The sequence below is a fragment of the Symphalangus syndactylus genome, chromosome 13, assembly GCF_028878055.3.
Source record: "Symphalangus syndactylus isolate Jambi chromosome 13, NHGRI_mSymSyn1-v2.1_pri, whole genome shotgun sequence".
NCBI classification, from domain to species: Eukaryota; Metazoa; Chordata; class Mammalia; order Primates; family Hylobatidae; genus Symphalangus; species Symphalangus syndactylus.
In genome coordinates this window covers 25,942,888-25,969,980 of record NC_072435.2, presented here as the reverse complement: position 1 = coordinate 25,969,980, position 27,093 = coordinate 25,942,888, and the positions used below count along the sequence as shown (strand labels likewise).

The window sequence follows — 27,093 nt, the reverse complement described above, 5'->3', positions numbered from 1 at the left end:
CGCAGTTAAGATCCGTTTTCAGACCAAAACCCTGAAAACAAGCGCGGCCAGTCAGGCGAACTGAAGCGCAGGCCCCGCCCAGGCCTCGTCCCGGCCCGCCCTGGTCCCAGCCCGTACGGCCTCTAGGATGCGCGCGCAATTTCGTGCAAGCCCAGAAGCGGACCGCGGGGGGTGAACGCCTAGAGCGCAGTTTCCGGTAGACCCGGAAGCCGATCGCAGGGAGAAACTGTTTCGCAGCAGTGCGTGAGTTTCCCTTTGCCTATATTAAATCTAGGCTAGCCAGTTCTTCTGCGCTTCTATACCCGGGATCTGAGGGGCATGCAGACCTTGAAATCTCGGCACCGCTCCCTCCACACCGAGTAAATTCAGACGTCCTTTGAGAGTCTGGGAGTCGCTTTCTGCGTGTTAAAATCGCTTGGAGGCTGGTCCTGTGCCCGGTCTTTTTGTCATATACCCACGTAGACACCTCCTATCGTGGGGTTTACCTGCTTCAGATCCTTTAGTAACCCCTACACACGCCCCGCACCACGTAAAATCCTCACTCTCCGTTCCCCTAGCCTCGCCCTTCTTTGCCCCTGGAGCTCAGCGCCCCAACGGGGCACGAGAGGCCTCGTCCTCTACCCGGACCTGGTTTCTGCAGACTCCACCCCTCTCCTGACCCACTCCTGCCTTTTTCCTTCTTAATCTGGACCCTCTGTTCCCCAGGCCTTCCTTTTCCAGCCACCGGTTCTGACCCCGAGTGTGGGGAGTGACTTCAGTCTCCTGACATCCAGTGTTCTCTCGAGCCAGTTTCCAGCCCACCGAAAATGAGCTCTTCCGGAAGTGGGCATCTTATTCCAATCCCCTCCCTGTGAATGTGTGGAGAAAAAGAGATGGGAACGAGTAAGAGGAAATAGAGAAATTTTGAAAGAGAAATGAAGAATGAGAGACCCATTAACAGATGGCAAAGTAGAAGGTGAGTGAGGGGTTTGCAGAGACACAGTGAAAGAAGGTGCCGAGAAAATAGCAGGGGGAGAAAAGTAACTGTAAAAATATAGACAAACTTGGGTCTGTAGAAAAACGAAGTTCAACAAGATAGGGAAGGCTTCTCAGACAGAGAGTGGGGGAGAGGAGGAGGGATTTGGAGCCGGGTCAGACAGAGCAGCGTGGTGCTGGCACAGCCAGAGGGGGCAGCTGGTCACAAGGAGAACAGAGGGAGAACCACAGCAGGGGGAGGCCTGGGATCTAAGGGTGCCAGAGAGTGGGGACAGGGGTGTGTAACATCGAAGATGGAATTTAACAGGGAGAGCCCAAGGGGAACTGAGATGTGGGAGGAAAGAGGCAGAAATATATGGAGATTAGGGACAATGAAGGATGGGGCAGAAAGAGGAATAAGAGGTGAAACAAGTTGTAAAAATGGATCAGAACAGGTGGGAGAGAAGGAATAGAGGGAAGAATGGGACAAAGAGAAGAGGAGGGACTCAAAATGAACAGAATCCTAGGGGAAAATAAAGAGAAAAAAAGAGCTAGGGAAAAAAGATGAGAATGAGAGATACGTACAAAATGAGGCAGGGAAACAGTAGTGAGGAAAGAGGGGGACCCTGGTTACAGATGAGTGGTGAGTTGATTGGAAATTATGATTGAATTGTGACATATTAATTTTCCTATAATATAAAATGTGTTTAAAACACATGAGGCTAGAGGCTGTGGCTCACACGTGTAATCCCAGTACTTTGGGAGGCTGAGGTGGGCGGATCACTTGAGGTCAGGAGTTCAGACCAGCCTGGCCAACACGTGAAATCCCATCTCTAGTAAAAATACAAAAATTAGCTGGGCCTGATGGGCCTGCGCCTGTAAGCAGCTACTCGGGAGGCTGAGGCAGGAGAATCGCTTAATCCCGGGAGGCAGAGGTTGCAGTGAGCCGAGATTGCATCACTGCACTCCAGGTTAGGTGACAGAGCAAGACTCCATCTCAAAAAACTCAAAAAACACAAAAAACCACACATGAAGATGAGAATTGGAACACTGTTTATAAGGCATGTGCATTTTATAATTCCTGGCATCAGAGGTTAGCTTCCACTTGTAATCTATTCTGCCAGAGGGCAGTCACTTGGCTCATTCAGGTGTGGTTCACTCTCTTCTCTTTTCTTGGGATGGACTAGGGTGTGAGCGAGTGTATAAGATAGGAAAAACCAAAGTGTTTTTTTGTGTTCACAGTGAACACAATAAAGAGCGCTAAACACAGAATGCCTCATCTCTGGTCACCAAAGTAATATGGGAATTACTTGTCACCAACAAGCAGTTCTTCATCAGACAGCACCTGGGTGTTATGTAATTTTACTCAGTTTAACCAGTCAGTGTAGGAACAACCCCACACACATTTTGATCACTAAAGGTGAGGTATTCTCTTTTGGGTATGAGAGTAGTAAAAACAGTGTGGTTTTTTCCTGTCTCAAACAGTAAGGGGAAGAATTTTCCAACAGGCCCACCCACCTGTCTCTAGGACAGTGTTCTTAGTAGTGACTGGGAATTGTCTGTCCCTGCTCCTGGCTGCTGCTGATGCTGAGACTGTGTGCCACAGGCCAGCCCCATTCACTCTCTCCTGATGTCATGGCATCCCTCCTCCACAGTGTCATCAGATTTTACTTAAAGGGAATTATTTTGGTCAGTGTACCCAGATGGAGGTGTTGCCCATTAAAACACACACAGACACAAACGCCTTTATTTTTTCCATTATTTCATCCTCAGAAGAAAAAACAAAGTATTAGCTACATTTTTACTTGCAGTAAATATGCCTTTTCTGTGGTCCGTGTAAGAGCACAATATACCAAAATCTTGTTTAGGCTGTCTCTCACTCTTTCCTCCATTTCTTGCTTGACCCCATCCAATCAGCTTTTGACACCAACCATTCCACTGCTCCTTTTTTTATCTGAGTCACCAGTGACTTCTCTGTTTCTAAATCTAGTTATTTATTTATTCATTTAATTTTTAGAGACAAGGTCTTGCTCTGTCACCCAAGCTGGCATGCAGTGGCACAGTCATAGTTCACCATGACCTCAAACCCCTGGGCTCCAGCAATTCTCCCGTCTCAGCCTCCAGAGTAGATAGGACTATGGGCCTGTCTCTCTGCCTGGCTGATTAAAAAAAAATTTTTTTTTTTTTTTTTTTTTTTAGAGACAAAGTCTCACTACATTGCCCAGGCTGGTCTTGAACTCCTGACTTCTAGCCATCCTCCTACAAAGAAGTCCCAGCATGCTGGGATTAGAGGCATGAGCGCCTGTACCCTGCTTAAATCTGACTTTGAATTTTCTGTCCTCCTGTCTTTTTCTCTCAGCAGCATGTTTCACAGCTGATCACTATTTTTTCTCAGCTTTGAAGACATTGCTCGTATTTTTAAAAATCTGTTTAAAATTTTTCTCATTACTTTCGTATCTTATCAGTTTCCTCTGCTGGTGTCTCCTGAAGTGTCTTCTCTCAATATGGAAATATCACCTGATTTAGTCCTTAAACCTGTTCTGTCTGCCCACACCCTCTGCTTTTCCTTTTGATCTCATCGGTGGTTTTGAAGACCACCAACATGTCTCCATTTTCCCTCTCCACCCACCCCTCTCGCCTGAATTCCAAAATCCTGTGTCCAGTCATGTTCTTGACATCTCTGCTGGGACATCCACAGGCATCACCTCCACATGTCCAAAATAGGCTTCCTGAACTCCCCCAAACATGTTCTCCCTACAGTGGTGCATAGGTCAGATGACAGACACGTTGCACTTTCTGGGGATTAACTAAACCTGTCAGAATGTGCTTAAAATACATGAGATACTATTTGTGTTTTAATTTCTAAGGTAAAGAATAAACGACATGTTTACTTAAAATGAGTGAGGAAATAGATTGTTTCAAATTTCTTTTGATGTGTGGGAGAAAATATTTGAAGAGCTCAGCCCTGCCTGATCTGCTTCCCCAGCACCTCTCTGACCCCGTCTCCTGCCTCCGTTCTTCCCGCTCCCACTACTGCAACTACACAGCCCCTTTTCCTTTTCCGAGAGCGTTTTGTATTTTTAAAATAAGTGCTTGATCAAAGTATGATTTTAGGAATCACACAGTTTATTACCACATGAAGAATTGCTTTTTTTTTTAGGTTCACAAATTTTAAGAGAGGGAGAATAAAGTGAAAAAATCTCAGAAGGAATCCACTCAACAGAGGAGGTACCTTAACCACATAATAGGTGATTTCCAAATTTATTAACATCTGGTTGCTCAGTTAGGATAAATCAGACCTATGTAGAAAGTCAAAGTTTGAGGATTACCTCAGGGTGAGGTCTTCCCTTTGTGTGTGGCTATGGCACAGGAAGGAGGATGTTGCTTCTAAGCTCTAAGCAGCATATTTTTGACATTCAGGATTTACTTCCAAAGAGACATATTACGCAAGGAAGCAACTCGGAAGACGAAATAAAAGGAGTCAGGAATGGCCCTTACTCAGGTAAGGTAATATTCTCAGTGGATTGTTCTGTCTCTGTTTCTTCCTGAAATGCCGGGCATTGGAGTTGCTAATCTTTGACTCTGAAGCATCCTGCCTGACTCATTTGCTTGTGCTTACCCATGGCTTGTTGCAGTCCCTTCATTTCCGCTTGAGATTTCAGTTCACTGTGACCCATTGACATGAACTTGGGAAGAGGCTGCACTGGGCATGGTCCTGGGAAGGGCCCTCAGCAGACATGGATGGAGACGGGGTGTGGGTCCCGTGGTGTCAGTGCTGCTGGGTAGCATGGATTGTTCAGGGATCACATCTGGATGCGCTGTCAGTGTTCTGTGGACTAGAATTGGAGAAGCTGCACGTCAAAGTTCCTTTCTTTCTTTTTTCTTTTTGAGACAGAATCTCGCACTGTTGCCCAGGCTGGAGTGCAGTGGCATGATCCCTGCTCATTGCAACCTCCGCCTCCCAGATTCAAAGGATTTTTCCACCTCAGCTTCTCATGTAGCTGAGATTACAGGTGTGCACCACCACTCTAATCTAATTTTTGTGTTTCTAGTAGAGATGGGGTTTCGCCATGTTGGCCAGGTTGATCTTGAATGCCAGCCTCAAGTGATCTGGCCACCTCGGCCTCCCAAAGTGCTGGGATTATGGGTGTGAGCCACCACCCCCGGCCATATCCAATGATTTCTTAAGGTACAGGGTGCTGAGGTATTTTCTTTGCCCTTAATATGTTAAATTAATATATTAATAAATTTCCTGTAACATACCACCTTTTTACTAATGGGATAAATTAGTAAACTTAATTAAATTTTGTTAATACCTAAATAACAATATTTTAATGGACGAAGCTTTATTTATAGGCCAGAAGCAGTGATGTGTGCCTATAAGTCTAACTTCTTGGGGGGCTGAGGTGGGAGGATCTATTCAGCCCAGGAGTTTGAGACTATTCTGGACACCAAGTGAGATCCTGCCTAAAATTTTAAAAATATTGTATTTTTGAATATGGATATTTAGTAGAGATTGTAGTTCAGGTTTCTATGGTTTTACATGGTCTCCCATTTTTAAGCACTTATACCATATGTTTATAAAATAAGTTGGTACAATTTATACATTTTTATTGTTGCAAACATGCTGAAATACACATTAGAAAAAATAGTACTTACAGGTAGGCACAGTGGTGCATGCCTTTAGTTTCTCACTTGGGAGGCTGAGAAGAAGGATCCTTTGATGCCAGGAGTTCAAGGTTATGGTGCACTATGAATAGCCACTGCCATCCAATTTGGACAATGTATTGAGACCCTGTGTCTAAAAATTGAGAACCAAACTAATGATGAAAAATATGTAAAAAATAGGTCACTGGGACAGGGTGCAGTGGCTCACCCCTGTAATCCCAACACTTTGGGAGGCCGAGGTGGGCAGATCAGAGGGTCAGGAGTTTGAAACCAGCATAGCCAACATGGTGAAACCCCGTCTCTACTAAAAGTAGAAAAATTAGCCAGGCGTGGTGGCATGCACCTGTAGTCCCAGCTGCTTGGGCGGCTGAGGTAGGAGAATCGCTTCAACCTGGGAGGCGGAGATGGTGGTGAGCCGAGATCGCGCCACTGCACTCCAGCCTAGGCAATACAGCAAGACTCCATCTCAAAAAAAAAAAAAAAAAGTCAGTGAGAGACAACTTCTCTTATTTCAACTGATGTGTATAAATGTGTATGTGTACTAGTGTATATGAGTGTGTAAGTGTGTACATGTGATGTGTGTGGATGAGTGCACAACAGTGTTTTTTATGAATGGCATGTCATTTATATAGATTTTATTATTTTTTAATCAGTTGAAATTACACCTTAAATATTAACCAGGTTCAAATTTTTCTGCACTATCATGCTAATGAGCTGATAGCTATAAGAATAATAACGTATTATGGGGATATATAATATATTATATATATGCAGATATAGTGACCTTTTAGGCAGTTTCATGTTTTTAATCCTTGAACTTGTTTTAAGTTTACTGAATTAGGTAATTGTCAATTTTCTTTTGATGCTGATCTGTTACTTAACTGTTTGATTCTTTTTTTTATTATTATTTTTTTTTTATTAATTTTTTTTGCATACAAAAACAATAAACATTTTCTAAAAATACATACAAACAAAAAGATGCGTATCAAACATATTAGGAAGGTTGCACATGGGAAGTCGGGGAATAGAAATGGGGGGTGGGAGTTAAAATAAATGAGAGAGGGACTTTATATGGATCAGTGATAATAACTCAATCCTCTATTTGACAAAGAAGAGGGAGAAGGAAGAGGAAGAAAAAGAAAGTGGGATAAAGGATCAGAAAGGGAGGAAAATAGAAAAAATTAGAGTATGACTCCAGGGTAGACCTGTTTTGTTGTCACTGAGTTGGTTGGTTGGTTTGTCTGTTGTATTCTTCATGTTTCGCCAAGTTGGCCAGACTGGTCTCGAACTCCTAGCCCGAAGTGATCAACCCGCCTCGCCCCCCAGAGTGCCGGGACCACAGGCGTGAGCCACCACGTCCAGCCCCCACATTGCTTCTGGCCTCCGTGGTAGACCTCCCAGACGGAGCGGCCAGGCAGAGGAGCTCCTCACTTCCCAGACGGGGCGGCCAGGCAGAGACGCTCCTCACTTCCCAGACGATGGGTGGCCGGGCAGAGGCGCTCCTCACCTCCCAGATGGGGCGGCCGGGCAGAGGCGCTCCTCACTTTTTCCCGGATGGGGCGGCCGGGCAGAGGCGCTCCTCACTTCTTCCCGAACAGGGCGCCCGGGCAGAGGTGCTCCTCATTTCTTCCCGGAAGGGGCGGCCGGGCAGAGGCACTTCTCACTTCCCAGACGGGGCGGCCGGGCAGAGGCGCTCCTCACTTCCCAGACGGTGGGTGGCCGGGCAGAGGCGCTCCTCACTTCCCAGACGATGGGTGGCCAGGCAGAGGCACTTCTCACTTCCCAGACGGGGCGGCCGGGCAGAGGCGCTCCTCACTTCCCAGACGGTGGGTGGCCGGGCAGAGGCGCTCCTCACCTCCCAGATGGGGCGGCCGGGCAGAGGCGCTCCTCACTTCTTCCCGGACGGGGCGGCCGGGCAGAGGCGCTCCTCATTTCTTCCCGGACGGGGCGGCCGGGCAGAGGCGCTCCTCACTTCCCAGACGGGGCGGCCGGGCAGAGGCGCTCCTCACTTCTTCCCGGACGGGGCGGCCGGGCAGAGGCGCTCCTCACTTCTTCCCGGACGGGGCGGCCGGGCAGAGGCGCTCCTCACTTCTTCCCGGACGGGGCGGCCGGGCAGAGGCGCTCCTCACTTCTTCCCGGACGGGGCGCCCGGGCAGAGGCGCTCCTCACTTCTTCCCGGACGGGGCGGCCTGGCAGAGGCGCTCCTCACTTCTTCCCGGACGGGGTGGCCGGGCAGAGGCGCTGCTCACTTCCCAGACGGGGTGGCCGGGCAGAGGCACTCCTCACTTCCCAGACGGGGCGGCCGGGCAGAGGCGCTCCTCACTTCCCAGACGGTGGGTGGCTTGGCAGAGGCGCTCCTCACTTCCCAGACGATGGGTGGCCGGGCAGAGGCGCTCCTCACTTCTTCCCGGATGGGGCGGCCGGGTAGAGGCGCTCCTCACTTCTTCCCGGATGGGGCGCCCGGGCAGAGGTGCTCCTCATTTCTTCCCGGACGGGGCGGCCGGGCAGAGGCGCTCCTCACTTCCCAGGCGGGGCGGCCGGGCAGAGGCGCTCCTCACTTCTTCCCGGAGGGGGCAGCCGGGCAGAGGCGCTCCTCACTTCCCAGACGATGGGTGGCCGGGCAGAGGCGCTCCTCACTTCCCAGACGGGGCGGCCGGGCAGAGGCGCTCCTCACTTCCCAGACGGTGGGTGGCCGGGCAGAGGCGCTCCTCACTTCCCAGACGGGGCGGCCGGGCAGAGGCGCTCCTCACTTCCCAGACGGGGCGGCCGGGCAGAGGCGCTCCTCACTTCCCAGACGGTGAGTGGCCGGGCAGAGGCGCTCCTCACTTCCCAGACGGTGGGTGGCCGGGCAGAGGCGCTCCTCACTTCCCAGACGGTGGGTGGCCGGGCAGAGGCGCTCCTCACTTCCCAGATGGGGCGGTCGGGCAGAGGCGCTCCTCACTTCCCAGACGGGGCGGCCGGGCAGAGGCGCTCCCCACCTCCCAGATGGGGCGGCGGCCGGGCAGGGGCTACAATCCCAGCACCCTGGTAGGCCAAGGCAGGCGGCCGGGGGGTAGAGGCTGCCGCGAGGCCAGACCACGCCACCGCACTCCAGCCCGGGCAACACCGAGCACTGGGTGAGCGAGACTCCGTCTGTAGTCCCAGTACCTCGGGAGGCTGAGGCGGGCAGAGCACTCGGCGTCAGGAGCTGGCGACCAGCATGGCCAAGATGGCGAACGCGTGCCTGCAGCGAAAGGAGAAAAGGCAGGCGCGCGCCGGCAGCAATCCCAGGGAGTCCGCGGCGCGGGCAGCAGCATGTGGAGTAGATTGTAGCCTGGGCCAGAGAGGGAAAGAGAAAGAAAGAAAGAAAGAGAGAGAGAGAGAGAGAGAGAGAGGGAGGGAGGGAGGGAGGGAGGAAGGGAAGGAAGGGAAGGGAAAGAAAGAAAGAAAGAAAAGAAAAGAAAGAAAGAACTGTTTGATTCTTTGGGTTTGATTCTAATGTCCAGACACCTGGGATCCAGTGCTTACGCTGCCATTTTTAGTCCTGACACCTGGGGCGAGTTTCCTAGACTATATGTGAAAGAGTTGTCTCTTCAGTAAGATAGGAACAGATTATTCTTTCTTCTTTTGTTTTTTTAGATGAAGTCTCACTCTGTCACCCATTCTGGAGTGCAGTGGCGAGATCTTGGCTCGCTGCAACCTCCGCCGACTGGGTTCAAGCGATTCTCCTGCCTCAGCCTCCCAAGTAGCTGGGATTACAGGCACGTGCCACCACACCCAGCTAATTTCTGTATTTTTACTAGTGATGGGGTTTCACCATGTTGGCCAGGATGCTCTTAATCTCTTGACCTTGTGATCGGCTGCCTTGTGATCCTCCAGTTAGTTCATGTAAAGCATTTAGAATAGTGCCTATCACATGGGAAGTGTTCCATTCAGCCATTGCTATAGTTATCACAGCTTTCAGATTTTGACCATTTTTTATTTTATTTATTTGTGTTTTTGAGTCAGAGTGTCACTCTTGTCTGTTTCCCAGGCTGGAGTGCAGTGACATGATCTCAGCTCACTGCAAACTCCGCCTCCTGGGTTGAAGAGATTCTCCTGTCTCAGCCTCCTGAGTAGCTGGGATTACAGGCGCTGACCACCACACCTGGCTAATTTTTTTCTATTTTTAGTAGAGACAGGGTTTTACCATGTTGGTCAGGCTGGTCTCGAACTCTTGACCTCAGGTGATCCACCTGCCTCGGCCTCCCAAAGTGCTGGGGTTACAGGCATGAGCCACCACACCTGGCCAAGATTTTGACCTTTCTTAAAAACTACAGTAGGTTGGGGCCAGGCACGGTGGCTCACGCCTGTAATCCCAGCAGTTTGGCAGGCCAAGGCGGGCGATTCAGGAGGTCAAGAGATCGAGACCATCCTGGCCAACGTGGTGAAACCCTGTCTCTACTAAAAATACAAAAAATTAGCTGGGCGTGGTGGCAGGCACCTGTAATCCTAGCTACTTGGGAGGCTGAGGCAGGAGAATCGCTTGAACCTGAGAGGTGGAGGTTGCAGTGAGCTGATATCACACCATTGCACTCCAGCCTGGGCAAAAGGAGCAAAACACCATCTCAAAAAGAAAAAACTCAAAACTACAGTAGGTTGGGTGCAGTGGCTCACAGCTGTAATCCAAGGACTTTGGGAGGCCAAGGTGGGAGGATGGCTTGAGCTTAGGAGCTCAAGACCAGCATGGGCAACATGGTGAGACACCATATTTATAAAAAATACAAAAATAAGCCATGCATGGTGTCATGAACATGTAGTCCCAGCTACTCCAGAGGCTGAGGTTGGAGGATCACTTGAGTTTGGGAGGCAGAGGTTGCAGTCAGTCAAGATTGTGACACTGCACTCCAGTCTGGGTGATACAGTGACACCCTGTGTCAAAAAAAAAAGAAAAAACCACTGTAGACATCATCACCTCTGAAGACACCACTTGAATTGTATCTCAGGTAGATACTGGATATCACTTGGTGTCTTCCCATTCTGTGTGACGACGAGTACTCTGTATACCTTGTTGCTGAAATGTGGATTTTCTTTTAGGGACCCTTGAAATTCATGGACGTGGCCATAGAGTTCTCTCAGGAGGAGTGGAAATGCCTGGACCCTGCGCAGAGGACTTTATACAGGGATGTGATGTTGGAGAATTATAGGAACCTGGTCTCCCTGGGTGAGGATAATGTCCCTTCAGAAGCCGGGATCTGCCCTGGTGGATCTCTGCATTGTGTCTTGTGTGCCTCTTGGAAGCTCCTACATTGCTTGACTGAGACTGAAACCTTGTTGACTCAGAATTGAAAAGCTCCATTACACTTTCCAGACTTGAAATGTCCCCTTTTTTCAGGTGTTCTTCTCCCTTCACGACTTGTGATTGGTGGCACCAGGGCTGAAGTATGCGTGAAACCTTATGACAAACTTTAAAAATATCCAGTTCCCTGTTTTCTACCCCTGTGCTTTTGATTCTGTAGTTCTTGGCAGGGGGCTCTATGTCTGCATGTTACAGTGTTCCCTAAGCATTCAGAAACAGGCAGTCAGTAAACGAATTTGTGAAATACTATTTATGATTTAATTGTAATATCCTCTCTCCTCCCTAAATATAGGGCTTGGACTTGGGAGATGCCACAGCACACATTTATTCTTTCTTTTATAAATAGGAATCTGTCTTCCTGACCTGAGTGTTATCTCCATGTTAGAGCAAAAGAAAGATCCCTGGACTCTGCAGAGTGAAGAGAAAATAGCAAACAATCCAGATAGCAGGGAATGCATCAATGGTGTGAACACAGGTGAGAGCTCGGGTGGGCAGAGTGGAGGCCCCATAATTTTTGTTTTCTGAGACAGGGTCTCACTCTGTTATCCAGGCTAGAGTGCGATGGCAATCATAGCTCACTGCAGCCTTGAATTCCTGGACTTAAGGGATCTCCCTGGCTCGCTCTTCCAAAGTGTTGGGATTACAGCCATGAGCCACTGTACCCTGCAAAGCCACACTATTAGATAGTGTTTGGGAAACTGTCTGCAAATGGGAGAATTCTGTGGGAAAACAAAAGTTGAAATCTTGTGAGTTCTGAACAGACATTTTTCTTTATTTCCCTATTTATTTTTTGGAGATAGGATCTCTCTTGGGTCACCCGGGCCAGAGTGCAGTGGCATGATTATGGCTTGCTGCATCCTCAATTTCATGGGCTCAAGTGGTTCTCCCACCTCAGCCTCCTGAATAGCTGGGACTACAAGTGTACGCCACCACGCCTGGCTAATTTTTTGTATTTTTTGTGGAGATCGGGTTTCACCATGTTACACAGGCTGGTGTTGAACTCCTGGGCTCAAGTAGTCTGCCTGCCTCAGCTTCCCAAAGTGTTGGGATTATAGGCGTGAACCACAGTAACCAGTAAGGTGTGTTGTTTAATTGGCACATATTTGTGGATCTTTAAGGTTTTTTTCTTTTGGCTGGGCACAGTGGCTCATCCCTGTAATCCCAGCACTTTAGGAGGCCAAGGCAGGCAGATCACGAGGCCAGGAGTTCGAGATCAGCCTGGCCAACATGGTGAAACCCTGCCTCTACTAAAAATACAAAAATCAACTGGGTGTAGTGGCAGGTGCCTGTAATCCCAGCTACTCAGGAGGCTGAGGCAGGAGAATCACTTGAACCTAGGAGGTGCAGGTTGCAGTGAGCGGAGATTGCGCCACTGCGCCCTAGCTTGGGTCACAGAGTGAGACCCTGGCTCAAAAAAAATAAAAATGCATTTTTTTCTTTTGTTAATTTCAACGTTACATGCCTCTGCCTCCGGAGTAGCTGGGATTACAGACGTGCACCACCACGCCTGACTAATTTTTGTACTTTTAGTAGAGATAGGATTTTTCCATGTTGGGCAGGCTGGTCTCGAACTCCTGGCCTCAAGTGATTAGCCCCCCCCCGCCCCCCCTTAGCCTCCCAAAGTGCTTGAGATTACAGGTGTGAACCACTTCACCTGGCCCAAAACATTCTGTTTTAAATGTTAACAGCTTATCTTTGATTAGATACACAAAGCTCTGCTTAACAACTCTGCCCTCACTTTCTGTTATTACTGGCAGAAATTAATCCTATATATTTTATGTTCCCATTAACATATGTTTATAATGCTTTTTAAATGAGAGTGTCCTTTTTTTTTTTTTCTGAGATGGAGTCTCCTTCTATCTCCCAGGCTGATCTCAGCTGACTACAGCCTCTGCCTCTCTGGTCCAAGTGATTCTTCTGCCTCAGCCTCCTGAGTAGCTGGGATTACAGGCGCCCATCCCCACCCCCGGCTAATTTTTGTATTTTTAGTAGAGACAGGTTTTTGCCATATTTGCCAGGCTGCTCTCCAACTCCTGACCTCAAGTGATCCACCTGCCTTGGCCTCCCAAAGTGCTGGGATTACAGGCGTGTCACTGTGCCTGGCCTGATTGTGTCTTTTAAATTGTAGGAAAGAATTAAAAGTCAAGTTACAAATGAAAAGTGCAATAATACATGTTTCTGTATTTGATCATTTGTTGACCTTTTATGATGAGCTTTTTATTTTTATTTTTGGGGTATGGAGTTTTGCTCTGTTGCCCAGGCTGGAGTGCAATGGCAGGATCTTGGCTCACTGCAACCTCTGCCTCCTGAGTTCAAGCAATTCTCCTGCTTCAGCCTCCCAAGTAGCTGGGATTACAGACACCACCCCCAGCTAGTTTTTGTATTTTTAGGAGAAATGGGGTTTCATCATGTTGGCTAGGCTGGTCTCGAACTCCTGACCTCAGGTGATCCACCCACCTCAGCCTCCCAGAATGCTGGGATTACAGGCATAAGCCACTGCGCCTTGCCTATGATGACCTTTATATTTTCATATGGGTTAAAGATACCGTCTAGAGTGCTTTCGTTTCATCTTGAATGCTCGTTTTAGCATTTCTTCTTGGACAGGTCTAGAATACTAATTAACTTCCTCAGCTCTTCTTTAGGAAAGTCTAAAATTCGCCTTTATTTTTGCAGGTGAGTTTTGCTAAGTGTAATATTCTTCATTGCTGTTTTGCCTATTTTTCTTTAAGCACTTTCAGTATATCACCTCACTGTCTTCTAGCCTGAAGATGTTTGCTGAAAAATATATATAATCTTACAGAGTTTAGTATTGTCTGACACGTCTCTTTTTTGTTGCTACTGTCAAGGTTTTGTCTTTGTCTTTTTTTGACTCTTGGTAATTTCTTTATAGTATGTCTCTGTGTGAATGTATTTGGGTTAATTTTAGTTAGAAAGGTCAAGTCTCTCTCTTTTTTTTTGAGACGGAGTTTCACTCTTGTTGCCCAGGCTTGAGTGCAGTGGCACGATATTGGCTCACTGCAGCCTCCGCCTCCCGGGTTTAAGCGATCCTCCTGCATCAGCCTCCCAGGTAGCTGGGATTGCAGGCACCCGCCATGATACTCTCCTTTTCATGCAGCGTTTTCCTGATTTCATTTAGTTGTCTATCTCGTTTATGTTTTAGCTGGTTAAGCATCTTAAGACAGTTGCTTTCAAAATTGGCAAGTAATCAGAGGGCTGCCTTTTTCTAGGTTGGGTTTGTGGAGATTTGTTTGTTTTTTTTTTTGTTTATTATAATTTTAGCCATATTTCAATGTCTTTATGTAGGCCTTGTAATTTTTGTTTTAGGTTTGCTAAAACAACCACTTCTCCCAGTTTTTTTTTTTTTTTTTTTTTTTGAGATGGAGTCTTTCTCTATTACCCAGGGGCTGGAGTGCAGTGGCATGATCTTGGCTCACTTCAACCACCACCTCCCAGATTCAAGCAATTCTTTTGTCTTAGCCTCCTGAGTAGCTGGGACTATGGGCGCACACCACCATGCCTGGCTAATTTTTGTATTTTTAGTAGAGACGGGGTTTCACCATATTGGTCAGGCTGGTCTCGAACTCCTGACCTCAGGTGATCCACTCACCTTGGCCTCCCAAAATGCTGGGATTATAGGCATGAGCTACCATGCCCAGCCAGGTCTCTAACTATTGACCTCAAGTTATCCATCCCCCCTTGGTTTCCCAAAGTGCTGGGATTACAGGCATGAGCCACTGCACTGGCTGTTCCAGTTCTTTTATGTAAGAACTGTACAGGGTGACAGCTTTACAAATCAACCTGTTGTAAAGGGTGTGGGTGCCACCTGCATGGACCTTGAGGGACTGAACAAAGGGAGTGAACGTGGGAATAAAAGACAAAGACAATAGAGTATATTTGGAAGAAGGGGTCAGGGGGCTCCTTGCTTCTAGTGAACAAGGGCCCTGAGCTTTAGAGCCCTTCACATTTTATTGGGTAAAGGATAGAGGGGGAGGTGGGGGGTGGTTGTCGGTCAGCGGCTTGATTTACAGCGGCTTGCAAGACTGCATTCTTTGAACAATAGGCTCTAGATGTCCCAGTAGATAATGAGCACAGTGCCAGGGAGTGATTGCCTTCAGCAAACCTTTTGGTGGCAGGCGCAGTCATGAGTTTGCCCATATCCTGCATTCATGATAAATAGTTTGCTGTTTGGTCATATAGCCTCCAGTGGAATGCTGAGTTGGTCAACTCTCTCAGGCCATCGGCTCCCTACATCTCCCCCTTTGTGTTTATGTATTACTGTTACAGATTTGTCTAAGCACTGGCCTACCTAAAAGTTCTGTTGAAGATAGGGGGTAGAGAGAATAAACAAAAACAAAGGTTTTTGCAGCTGTAGCCGGGAGGCATGTCTCTGCTGAAGCATTTGCTGTATAAGCCATACTTCCTCTTCAGCCTCTTAATGGCCACGGGGAATTTAAGGAAGTCTCCTTGCAGGGTTTGGTAAAGATGTGTAAGTTGATAGGTGGCAATACCTAGCATCAGGCATAGCCAATTAATATCTCCTAGTATTTGCTGAAAATCATTTAAAGTCTATAATGTGTCTTTACCAAGAACTGCTTTCTGAGACCGTACACTCCTCTCTGTAACAATATTTCCTACGTAATGGTATGGGGAAGTTATTTTCACTTTCTCTGGAGCAATTTTGGGATTCCATTTAATAAGATCTTGCTTTACATCTCTGAATAATTGATGTAAAATTTGATCTGTAGGAGTGGCCAAAAGAATATCATCTATAAAATGAATGATATACGCAGTGGGAAACATATTCTGAGGCTCCTTTAATGCGCTTCCTACAAAATGGTGACATAATGAAGGACTGTTAAGCATGCCTTCAAGTAAAACTTTCCATTGATAGCAAGAAACGGGTTCTCTGTGATTAATAGAAGGCATAGAGAAGGCAAATTCAGGCTTATGCTTCTCGTGTAATGGTAAAGAAACAATCCTTAAAATCTGTTACTACAAGAGGCCAGTCTCTTGGAATGGCGGCCGGGGAAGGTAAACCCTGCTGTAATGCAGCCATTGGTTTAATTTGTGCATTAATAGCTCTCAAATCATGCAGTAGTCACCGTTTTCCAGACTTTTTTGGAATAACAAATACCAGTGAATTCCAGGGGCTAACTGACTTCTCTATCTGTCCTGCATTCAAGTGTTCTTTTACCAACAGATGAAGTTGATCTAGCTTCCCCTGTGTTACGGGCCATTGATCCACCCACAGAGGTTTCTCACTAAGCCATTCTAATGGTAAGGCAGTGGGCGGAGGAGAAATATCAATGACCCCCGTCAGAAATCCTGATGTCCTAGTCCTCTTCTGTTTTTCCAGTTACTGATAACGGGTTAGGGTTTCCTTGTAGGAATTTTCCTAAACCTTTTCTACTCTCATATCCCATGTCCTTCAACATTGTAAATCCTGGGTTACCAGAGTTTTCATTTGTAAGTCTCGCATCGCATGCTCTAAGTCTCAGCCCCATAAATTGGCAGTATTTGCAACATAAGACTGGAAAGTACATGACTGACCATCCAGACCAAGACAAGGTAAAATCTCAGCACTCTGTTGAACACTTTTAGCTGCTCCTGTTCTCACTAGGGATGTGGGAGGTTAGTCTGAGAGTCGATGCTGATGGCCAGTCTTTACTGGATATTACTGAGGCATCAGCTCCTGTGTCCATTTGCCCATAAAATTTCTTTCCTTTAATTAGTACTACACAGGTAGGTCTATTAGAGGTTATGGATTGGGAAAGATAGATTTCCCAGGTAGTTGTGCTCGCAAATCTTTTATTTCCTCATTTCTCCTTTTGTGAAGATGGGTGTAATTTGCAGGGAATAAGCAATAGCTGAGCAGTATATTCTCCTGGTTCAAAAACCCAAAGATGTTGTGACATTAAAACTACTTGAATTTCTCCTTCATAATCAGAGTCAATCACTCCTGGGACTACAGTGATGCCTTGCAAGTTAAGGTGGCGTTTGCCTAAAATTAGTCCCATGTATCCTCTTGGTGAAAGTCCCCAAATGCCAGTGGGAATTTTGATAGGTTTGTCTCCACCAACTACTGTTATTTTTCTGACTGGGAGATCTAATCCTGCACTTCCTGGTGTTCCTGGGGTGAGAGAATCAATGTTTGTCCTGGGACCCATCCCTGAAATGGGGTTGTGGTCTGAACTGAGAATGCCCTCATTGTTTGAGGGGCCCGGGTCCAGGCCACCTTCTCGTTTCCCGACAGGAGAGGTGCCATTCTGACGAAGTCTTGAGTGGCACTGATTAGCCCAGTGATTTCCTTTGTTACAGCGAGGACAGAGTCCTGGCGTTTTTCTGCCAGGGGTGGGGTGGGTGGGGGGGGCACTGCATTGTAAGGTCCTTTCTGTCCTGAGATCTGGCAGCATTCCTTTTCAAAATTTCTGGTTTTTCTGCAAGTACAACATTTTCCCACTTTAGGGTTTGACCCTTGGCTCCTTTTAGATTTGTCAACTACTAAATTAGCCATGCTTCAGCTAACATTGAAGAGCGATGAAGCTCAGTTCCTACATCCTAACAAGCTCTGGGAAAATTTCCCAAGTCTTTTGTACACCTTACAGGTGCCAGTGCACATTTACAATCCACGTTTGCATTCTCAAAAGCTAAAGTTAAGGTTAGCATTTCTGCGGCAGTGGCGTGAGGAATTTGACGCCTCACTGCCTCTTGTAATCTTGCAAGAAATTGCGCATAGGACTCCTACAAACCTTGCATGGTATGCAAAAAGGATTGTTCTGGGACTCCCTCTTCTGGAATTGTGGCCCAGGCATGTTTGTGAACGCTGCTGATAAGCAGCAGCTGGGAGTGCCATTTGATGTTCCAGGTCTGAATAAGGGTCATTACCCAATAGCATATCCTCTGTAATGTCTCCTTGACAAGAGGCATGATTCTGTCTAGCCTGGTCTGCACACAGTTCTTGCCAATTTAAATTCCATGTCAGATATGCACTAGCAGACAAGTTTGCACCAAAAGTTTACATCAAAGAGTAGAAGGCACGTACCACCCAATACAGATTCTAGCAATCCTAAAGTGAGTGGGCTCTGTACTCCATTGTTAACTACACTCATTTTTAATTCCTTCAACAACTAAACTCTAGTGGGGTATTTTCATGAATGAACTGGTGCGGATTGTTTGGATCAGGCCTTATGGAAATAGGAAAAGCACAAGGTCCCAAGGGCTCTCCAGCTATAGCAGCAGAGTGTAACATTCTTTGTACTGGGATCTCTTTCTGCTACTGAAGGAGGTGGTACAGATGTTGCTGCAACTGGAGGGGGCGGTAAAAACTAATTTTTATCCTCCCTCTCCTGTTTTTTGTTTTCAATTGGATCTGTGGGTGGAACAACAGATTCTTTCAGATTTTTGGACTCAGACTGCTGCCCAGCAGAATAATGAGATAATGGCTGAACAATACAAATTAGACTCCACTTGAAGACAGAAGAATCAACTTTAAGAGCTTTTTGATGAGCCTTTTTAAATCCTTTTCCTGCTGTGTTCCAATTTTCCACATCAAGAGTGCCTGCCTGTGGAAACCAAGGGCTATGCATAATAATCTGCAGAAGCTTCATGTCTGTGAATTAACCTGAGTTCCAGACTGTCTCAGTAGAACTTTAAACAACTGCACATAGTGTTTTTCTTCAACAGACAAATTCTGCCCCATGTTACCCTGATTCAGAAAACTTCCCATTCCCAGTACTTCAGAGCACTGACCTTATATCGCTCCCAGTACCTCTTTAGGACACTGGCCTTATATCTGCTGCCAGCCGACTCATCCAAGGTTCCCTGTTCACCTTGTGAATTTCAGTTCCTCTGCTCCAGCAGAACCTTCTTTGTTCATGTCCTCAAAGTCCTGTGTTCAGGGGCCACTTGTCCGACATCCTTGGAGTCCCTGTTCTGGGTCACCAGTTGCCACCCGCACAGACCTTGGGGGACTGAACAAAGGGGGCGAACATTGGAATAGAAGACAAAGGTGTATATTTGGAAAAAGGGGTCAGGGGGCTCCTTCTAGTGAACAAGGGCCCTGAGCTTTAGAGCCTTTTATATTTTATTGGGTAAAGGAGATGGTGGCGTGGGGGAGGGGGGTGGTTATTGGTCAGCGGCTTGATTTACAGCAGGTTTGCAAGACTGCATTTTTCGAACAATAGACTCTAGATGTCCCAGTAGATAATTTCAATGAGCACAGCAGCAGGGAGTGATTACCTTCAGCAAACCTTCTGGTGGCAGGCGCAGTCATGAGTTTGCCCACATCCTGCATTCATGATAGTTTGTTGTTTGATCATATAGCCTCCAGTGGAATGCTGAGTTGGTCACATCTCTCGGGCCTTCAGCTTCCTACATGTGGGAACACTCAGTCCTTTTCTGGAGATGTGTTTCTTCTGGCTTGTGGAAGTACCATTATTAATGTCTATACAGCTCTTCTTGGATTTCTGATTTTCCCTAAGAGGCTCATCCCTGCTTCTTCCCAGAAGCTTTCAGTTTCTGTTGTATTTCTAGACTGCTCATCATCTCTTTCAGATTTACCCATAATTCTCTCGACTCCTGCAGATTCCCCACCGCTCCAATGCATCACCTCAGTTCCTTGTGTTTTCTGCACTGCCAGCATGATATACACAATACACTGATACTCCTACCAGTCAGGTGAGGCAGAATCTAGACCCTCTGTCAGACAGTAAAGATGCCATTATCATGGGTTGAAGTTCCACTCTTTTCTTTCTGTTTTAGAGAGGAGCTCTAAATTGGGAAGTAATGCAGGAAACAAGCCTTGTAAAAATCAACTTGGATTCACTTTTCAGTTACATCTGCGTGATCTACAGCTATTTGAAGCTGAAAGGAAAACTTCTGGGTGTAAGCATTTTGAAAAACCCGTCAGTGACAATTCCTCAGTTTCACCGCTTGAAAAAATTTCTTCCAGTGTCAAATCCCACCTTTTAAATAAATATAGAAATAATTTTGATCATGCTCCATTGCTTCCACAAGAACAGAAAGCACACATTAGGGAAAAAGCTTATAAATGCAATGAGCATGGCCAAGCCTTTAGAGCATCTGCAAGCCTTACTAACCAAGTAATCCATAATACAGATAATCCTTACACATGCAGTGAGTGCGGCAAGGTCTTTAGTTGCAGTTCAAAGCTTGTGATACATCGAAGAATGCATACTGGAGAGAAGCCTTACAAATGTCGTGAATGTGGCAAGCTCTTTAGTAGCAATTCAAACCTTTCACAACATCAAAGAATTCATACTGGAGAGAAGCCTTACAAATGTCATGAATGTGACAAGGTCTTTCGAAGCAGTTCAAAGCTTGCACAACATCAAAGAATTCATACTGGAGAGAAGCCTTACAAATGTCATGAATGTGACAAGGTCTTCAATCAAATTGCACACCTTGTACGACATCAAAAAATTCATACTGGAGAGAAACCTTACAGTTGTAATAAATGTGGCAAGGTCTTTAGTCGCCATTCATATCTAGCAGAACATCAAACAGTTCATACTGGTGAGAAACCTTACAAATGTGAAGAATGTGGCAAAGCATTTTCAGTGCGTTCCAGCCTCATAACCCATCAGTTAATTCACACTGGAAGGAAACCTTACAAATGTAAAGAATGTGACAAGGTCTTTGGGCGCAAGTGTTTCCTGACCTCTCATCAGAGAATTCATACTAGAGAGAGACCTTATGGATGCAGTCAGTGTGGCAAGATCTTTAGTCAGAAATCAGACCTTATACGACATCGAAAAACTCATACTGATGAGAAGCCTTACAAATGTAATAAATGTGGCACAGCGTTTAGAGAGTTTTCAGACCTTACTGCCCATTTTCTAATCCATAGTGGAGAGAAACCTTACGAATGTAAAGAATGTAGCAAAGTCTTCAGGTACAAGTCTTCTCTAACCAGTCATCATAGAATTCATACTGGAGAGAAGCCTTACAAATGTAACAAATGTGGCAAGGTCTTCAGTCGTAGTTCAAACCTTGTATGCCATCAGAAAATTCATACGGGAGAGAAGCCTTACAAATGTAATGAATGTGGCAAGGTCTTTAATCAAGCATCATACCTTACAAGACATCAAATAATTCATACTGGAGAGAAGCCTTACAGATGTAATAAATGTGGCAAAGCATTTCGAGGGTGTTCAGGCCTTACTGCCCATCTTGCAATCCATACTGAAAAGAAATCTCATGAGTGTAAAGAATGTGGCAAGATCTTCTCTCACAAGTCTTCCCTCACCAATCACCATAGAATTCATATTGGAGAGAAACCTTACAAATGCACCCTGTGCAGTAAGGTCTTCAGTCACAATTCTGACCTTGCACAGCATCAGAGAATTCATTCATGACAGTCCCTACAAACTGTGTATGGCAAAACAATCATCATGAGTTCTAGCATTAATCAACATCAGAGAGTCCATACTAAGTGGAAATCATATAAATGAAATGTATGTGACACAGGCTTTATCAAGGCCCGCCAAATCACCAGACATCACCACATCATTGTGGAGGATGAAAGCACACAGATGAATTGTGTGTACTTGGGCTATTATTCAAGGACCATTACTATAGAACACGATAGGATTTGCACAAGAAGTAACTCTGTCTCTGGTTCTCTGATACTAATCTATGATATTGCATGCTGCAGAATAATGCTAAGTCAAAATATGTTGAATCTCATGACCTGATGTATATCAAAAGTGCAACGGCTTGTAAATGACCAGTTTTATTCAGGCTATAAAGCATTCAATTATTATTATTATTATTTTTATTTATTTATTTTGAGACGGAGTCTCGCTCTGTCGCCCAGGCTGGAGTGCAGTGGCGTGATCTCGGCTCACTGCAAGCTCCGCCTCCCGGGTTCACGCCATTCTCCTGCCTCAGCCTCTGCAGTAGCTGGGACTACAGGTGCCTGCCACCACGCCCGGCTAATTTTTTGTATTTTTAGTAGAGACAGGGTTTCACCGTGGTCTCGATCTCCTGACCTCGTGATCCGCCCGCCTCGGCCTCCCAAAGTGCTGGGATTACAAGCGTGAGCCACCGCGCCCGGCCAGCATTCAATTATTTGGGGCTTATAGAAAAGGCTACTTTACTCTTTATGACTTTGAAATCTCTTCATGTGCCTTCCATACAGGCCATTCACTGTGGTCCCTGGGAAAGAATCAGTAGGATGACAGGGCTGACTTCATTAGCTGAGGATTATTTCTATCCAATTTCCTGATGAAGGACATTGCCTTTTGAAATTAAATATTTTCTGATTTAGAGAGCATGGAGGTGGGCAGAGTAACATAAAACTGATGACCGTCATCATACTGTTGCAGTCAGCACACTTTCTCCTGACATAAGTGCACAGTGCTTCAGTGTCCACCAACTGACCATGAAATAGAGTATGCTGTGATCTTAAGGCATAGGTTATTAATGGGAAGAGAGTAATAGGTTGCTAGTGTCTGATTATATGGTAGAAATAATGCAAAGAAAAAGGTAGTCACCTTCTCCATTGAATAGCGGTAGCTGCTGTTTAGCAAAGACTGATGAGAAATAGATTTTTTTTTAGAGATAGAGTCTCACCCTGTTGCCCAGGCTGGAGTGTAGTGTTGTGTTCTTGGCTCACTGCACCCTCCGCCTCCTGGGTTCAAGCAGTCCTTCTGCCTTAACCTCCTAAGTAGCTGAGACTGCAGACGTGCACCACCACACCCAGTTCATTTTTGTATTTTTAGTAGAGACATTGTTTACTATGTTGGCCAGGCAGGTCTCCAACTCCTGACCTCAAGTGATATGTTCACCTCAGCCTCCCAAAGTGCTGGGATTACAGGCATGAACCACCATGTCCAGCCTCATTTTTGAAATGGAATAGAGAACAGTTATATCACAGTTGAGAGTTTAATCAAAATGACCAGATCAGCATATTCTTTTTTTAGATGAGACAGAGTTTCACCCTTGTCACCCAGGGTGTAGTGTGGTGGCGTGTTCTTGGCTTACTGCAACCTCCGCCTCCTGGGTTCAAGCAATTCTCCTGCCTCATCCTCCCAAGTAGCTGGGATTACAGGCACGTACCACCATACCCAGCTAATTTTTGTATTTTTAGTAGAGATGGGGTTTCACCACATTGGCCACAATGGTCTCGAACTCCTGACCTCAGGTGATCCATCTGCCTCAGCCTGAAAGTGCTAGAATTACAGGCGTGAGCCACCGTGCCTGGCCAGATCAGCATATTCTTAAGTAGAATTCACATTTAATTCTTGGCATTATAAGTTGCAACCGTTTGATTTAGAATGTATGTAGCTCTCATGTTTGTAGTAATAAAGTTTCATTTTTCCTAAGTATGAATGAATCATGTCATTTCTACCATCATAATTTCGTCCCACCTCAGGAGGATGGATACTCTGTAGCACACAGTAATGCACCATTGGGATTTTAAGATTGGAGCATCCAGAGCAAGTTTTCTGGTTGTGAAATGAAACATGTCCTTTGGGTACATATCCTTAGGTAAGTGTGAATATGAGTAATCATACTTAGTACTTGAATTATTGTATCTGTACTCTGCCCTAGAATGCTTCTGTGGGTAGTGAAAATCCCATAGCAGTGCAACTTCAGCATCCTATACTCAAATGTGTTCATCACCCTTGGCAAATGTTTAGTGTATCATTATATTTCTATGTGCCTTTTTCTTGTGTGCTAAATTAGACCCGTGGCACACACTTTCATTTTTTATTTTTTATTTTTGACAGAATCTCGCTCTGTCACCCAGGCTGGAGTGCAATGGCGTGATCTTGGCTCACTGCAATCTCCACCTCCCGGGTTCAAGCAATTCTGCCTCAGCCTCCCCAGTAGCGGAGATTACAGGCACCCGCCACCAGGCCTGGCTAATTTTTTTGTATTTTTAGTAGAGACGGGGTTTCACCATGTTGGCCAGGCTGGTCTCGAACACCTGACCTCAGGCAATCCACCTGCCTTGGCCTCCCAAAGTGCTGGGATTATAGGCGTGAGCCACTGTGCCTGGCCCACACTTTCATTTTTATGAAGCAAAAATACAAATATGACAAATATTATGAGATAAAAGTGTGAGGATAAGGTTAAAAATAGTATAACACAATCTCTTTTTTATCCTTGTGCTTAGTGACATAATTTGAAATCACTAATGTTCATAAATTTCCTTGTAAGGGTGGACACACAGAATGGAATTGTGTTTTGCTTTGGTATTTTAACTAGGAACTTCATATATTTACCCTCACAACCTTTGTGGTAATTTGAACTTTTGCCCACTCCACTAGAACCACAAAGTTTTTTTTTTAAATTTGAGACAGTCTCTGTTGCACAGGCTGGAGTGCAGTGGTGCAATTAGGGCTCACTGCAGCCTCAACCTCCCCAGCTCAAGTGATCCTCCCACTTTAGCCTCATGAATAGCTGTGACTACAGGTGGACACCACCACACCCAACTAATTTTGGGATGTTTTTTGGTCACAATGTTGCCCAGCTGGTCTCCAACTCTTGGGCTCAAATCAGCCAGCCACCTCAGCTTCCCAAAATGCTAGGATTACAGGCGTGAGCCATGCACCTGGCCTCCACTAGAACTTGTTTGATGTCCACCTAAGGTTTGGCTTGGGTATTGACAGTGATGATGCTGTGTACTGAAGTGGTCTGAGAATGTTTATTACATAATAAGGCTTTCTGAGGAAAGCAGGTTAGACTTCCCCAGTTGGTCCAAAAATGTCATGAGAGAACTGGGATAGGTGACTACTTTGGTTGTTATGATTGTTGAAGGGTGGGCCTGGGGTGTGGGTACTTACTTGTGGTTTGAACTTCTACCCGGTGCCAAATGAGGGAGCACTCAGTCTTTATTATCAGTTGACCAGATGGGCATAATAATGTAGTCTCAGCAATGCACCAAGATGTAACAGTCTCGTTTGAGATAACACCTCGAGTTCTTTGTCCTACCTCCAAGAAAAGGAGTGTGGACATAAAAGTGAGTTTGGAGCGAAAGTTTAATAAGCAAGAGGAGAAAGCTGTCTGCCAGCAGAGAGGGGCTGCCGAACAGGAGTACTCACTATGAGGTCCGTATTGGGGTTTTTACAGACTGGAAAGGGGAAGGAATGTGCTTAGTCTGCGGGCGGTCTTGGAGAACTCACGCCTCAGTTTGGCCCGGGACCTACTAGAAGCTGAAGTGAAAGCTTGGCCTGGGACCAATTAGGGGCCGAAGTGATGATTCATAGAAGCCAGACTTACAGTCCAATAAAGGAAAATAGAGTGCCCACCCAAACTTACTGGAGCCCGCTGTGCCCATGCCCACAAAAGGAGAAGAAACTTTTGCCTGGGAGCCCACTGACTCTACAAAGGCAAAAGGCATTTCTGTGCCAGGCCTGCTCCCTTATCTGAGTGAGACGGAGGTCTGTGCAAGTTTTTATCCAAATGGGCCTTTTCTATCTGTGCAGCCGTGGGCATAACACCTTGTGCTAGTTCCCTTATCGGTCCCTGCACCTTGAATTTTTTCCCAGGCTGCTTTTTCTGTTAGGTGGGGATGAGGCACTGACCCATGGGCCAGGGACTCTCCAGAGACCCTTTTCTTGCTATCTACCTAAGGCAAGCTAACTACCTCCTTTCATAGGAAGAGGGAATGCAGAGGGGTAAAAGCTGTTAGTATTCAGACATCACAAAATGCTGTCTAACTCTTTAGTACAAGACTGAATACTTCCTCTTGAAACTCCTGACTTCTTGGTTAGGAAAAACCCCAGTTTTCTTCATGGTGATAGCTGATTACATTCGTCTTGGCCGGACATGTAGGTTTCACTGCACCTATGATTGTTGAAAATCCTTGTGAATTACTGTTTAGTCAAGTGTCTAGTAAAGTTGCCTAAGATACATTTTACCCTAGTTCAATGAAAATTATGGTACAAAAGTGTTTATTATAAAATCAACATGATTTCTTCAAATATTGTTTATTGATATATAATTATATTTATTATACAATAAATATGATTTTGCTAGAAGAGCATTTTGCCAAAAGTTGTGGAAATGTCATCAGATTATGGTATGAAGCAATTTTTTTGGGCTGAGTGGGGTGGCTCACACCTGTAATCTCAGCACTTCGGGAGGCCAAGGTGGGAGAAATCACTGGAGCCCAGAAGTTCAAGACCAGCCTGGGCAACATAGCAAGAGCTTATGTCTACAAAAAAATTTAAAAAATAGCCTGGTGAGGTCATGTACACTTGTGGTCCCAACTATTTAGAGGCACTGCAGCAAGAGGATCGTTTGATCCCAGAAGGCTGAGGCTGCTGTCATCCTTGATTGTACCACTGCACTCCAGCCTGGATGAGGGAGACACTGTGTCAAAAAAAATTTATTTTGTGCTTCTTTTTATGAGTTACATTAAAAATCTTCTTTTGGCCGGGCGCGGTGGCTCACGCTTGTAATCCCAGTACTTTGGGAGGCCGAGGCGGGCGGATCACGAGGTCAGGAGATCGAGACCACTGTGAAACCCCGTCTCTACTAAAAATACAAAAAAAATTAGCCGGGCGTGGTGGCGGGCGCCTGTAGTCCCAGCTACTCGGAGAGGCTGAGGCAGGAGAATGGCGTGAACCCAGGAGGCAGAGCTTGCAGTGAGCCGAGATCGCGCCACTGCACTCCAGCCTGGGCGACAGAGCGAGACTCCGTCTCAAAAAAAAAAAAAAAAATCTTCTTTTATAAATTGCAGTACAGATTCCATATTTAATACGTTTCTTCCATGTGTTACTTGAGTGACAATTTACGGGCTACATAAATGTGGCTGTTGTTTGGAAAGAAAATGTTGTGACATTAGTATGCACACAAGACAATGGGAAGTACAAACTAGGTCTCCTGTAAATACGAGAAAGGAAAAAAGTGCTTTTACTATGTTAGAAGACTTAAAACCACATGAAGTGATTCCAGTCTTTCTGTTGTTATTCCGATGTTTTAGCTATTTTAGATTTTGGGGTTTGGTTTTTTTTGTTTCATTGCTTTTCTACATAATTGTATAACCTTGTTAGTATCTGCAGAATGCCCTGATTAGGAAATGTGTTAACCCTATGTGTCAATTTGGTATAATTTCATACTGTTTTCATATTGTTTTATGTGGAGTCTTCCAATAAATGTATATTGTATATGTGTCTGTA

At 45.9% G+C, this 27,093-nt stretch overlaps 2 protein-coding genes across 4 annotated transcripts in view; both read left to right on the top strand.

Moving 5' to 3' along the window:
* Positions 1-154: 154 nt before the first annotated feature.
* ZNF528 (zinc finger protein 528) lies at positions 155-27,093 on the top strand. Of its 3 annotated transcripts, XM_055238888.2 has the most exons (7): positions 155-243; positions 706-955; positions 4,115-4,182; positions 4,375-4,456; positions 10,678-10,804; positions 11,286-11,414; positions 19,700-27,093. In XM_055238888.2, exons 4-7 carry the CDS (start codon positions 4,442-4,444, stop codon positions 21,313-21,315), a joined length of 1,887 nt encoding a protein of 628 aa, XP_055094863.1. In that variant the 5' UTR covers positions 155-243; positions 706-955; positions 4,115-4,182; positions 4,375-4,441; the 3' UTR covers positions 21,316-27,093. The 3 variants fall into 3 exon arrangements, with proteins under 3 accessions (XP_055094863.1, XP_055094864.1, XP_063471676.1); XM_055238889.2 differs by lacking the exon at positions 4,115-4,182; XM_063615606.1 differs by lacking the exon at positions 4,115-4,182 and having other exon boundaries at positions 174-239.
* ZNF534 (zinc finger protein 534) overlaps positions 11,361-27,093 on the top strand; it is a 32,120-nt gene continuing 16,387 nt past the window's right edge. Inside the window, exon 1 of the mRNA XM_055238885.2 lies at positions 11,361-11,414. The gene's annotated coding sequence lies outside the window, so the exon portion shown is untranslated. The remainder of the gene's footprint in view (positions 11,415-27,093) is intronic.

Excerpts from the sequence above, each read along its gene's own strand:
- ZNF528 (XM_055238889.2), top strand. Across the intron at positions 10,805-11,285 it reads TAGGAACCTGGTCTCCCTGG|GAATCTGTCTTCCTGACCTG; the intron begins GTGAGGATAATG and ends TTTTATAAATAG. Across the intron at positions 11,415-19,699 it reads CATCAATGGTGTGAACACAG|AGAGGAGCTCTAAATTGGGA; the intron begins GTGAGAGCTCGG and ends TTTCTGTTTTAG.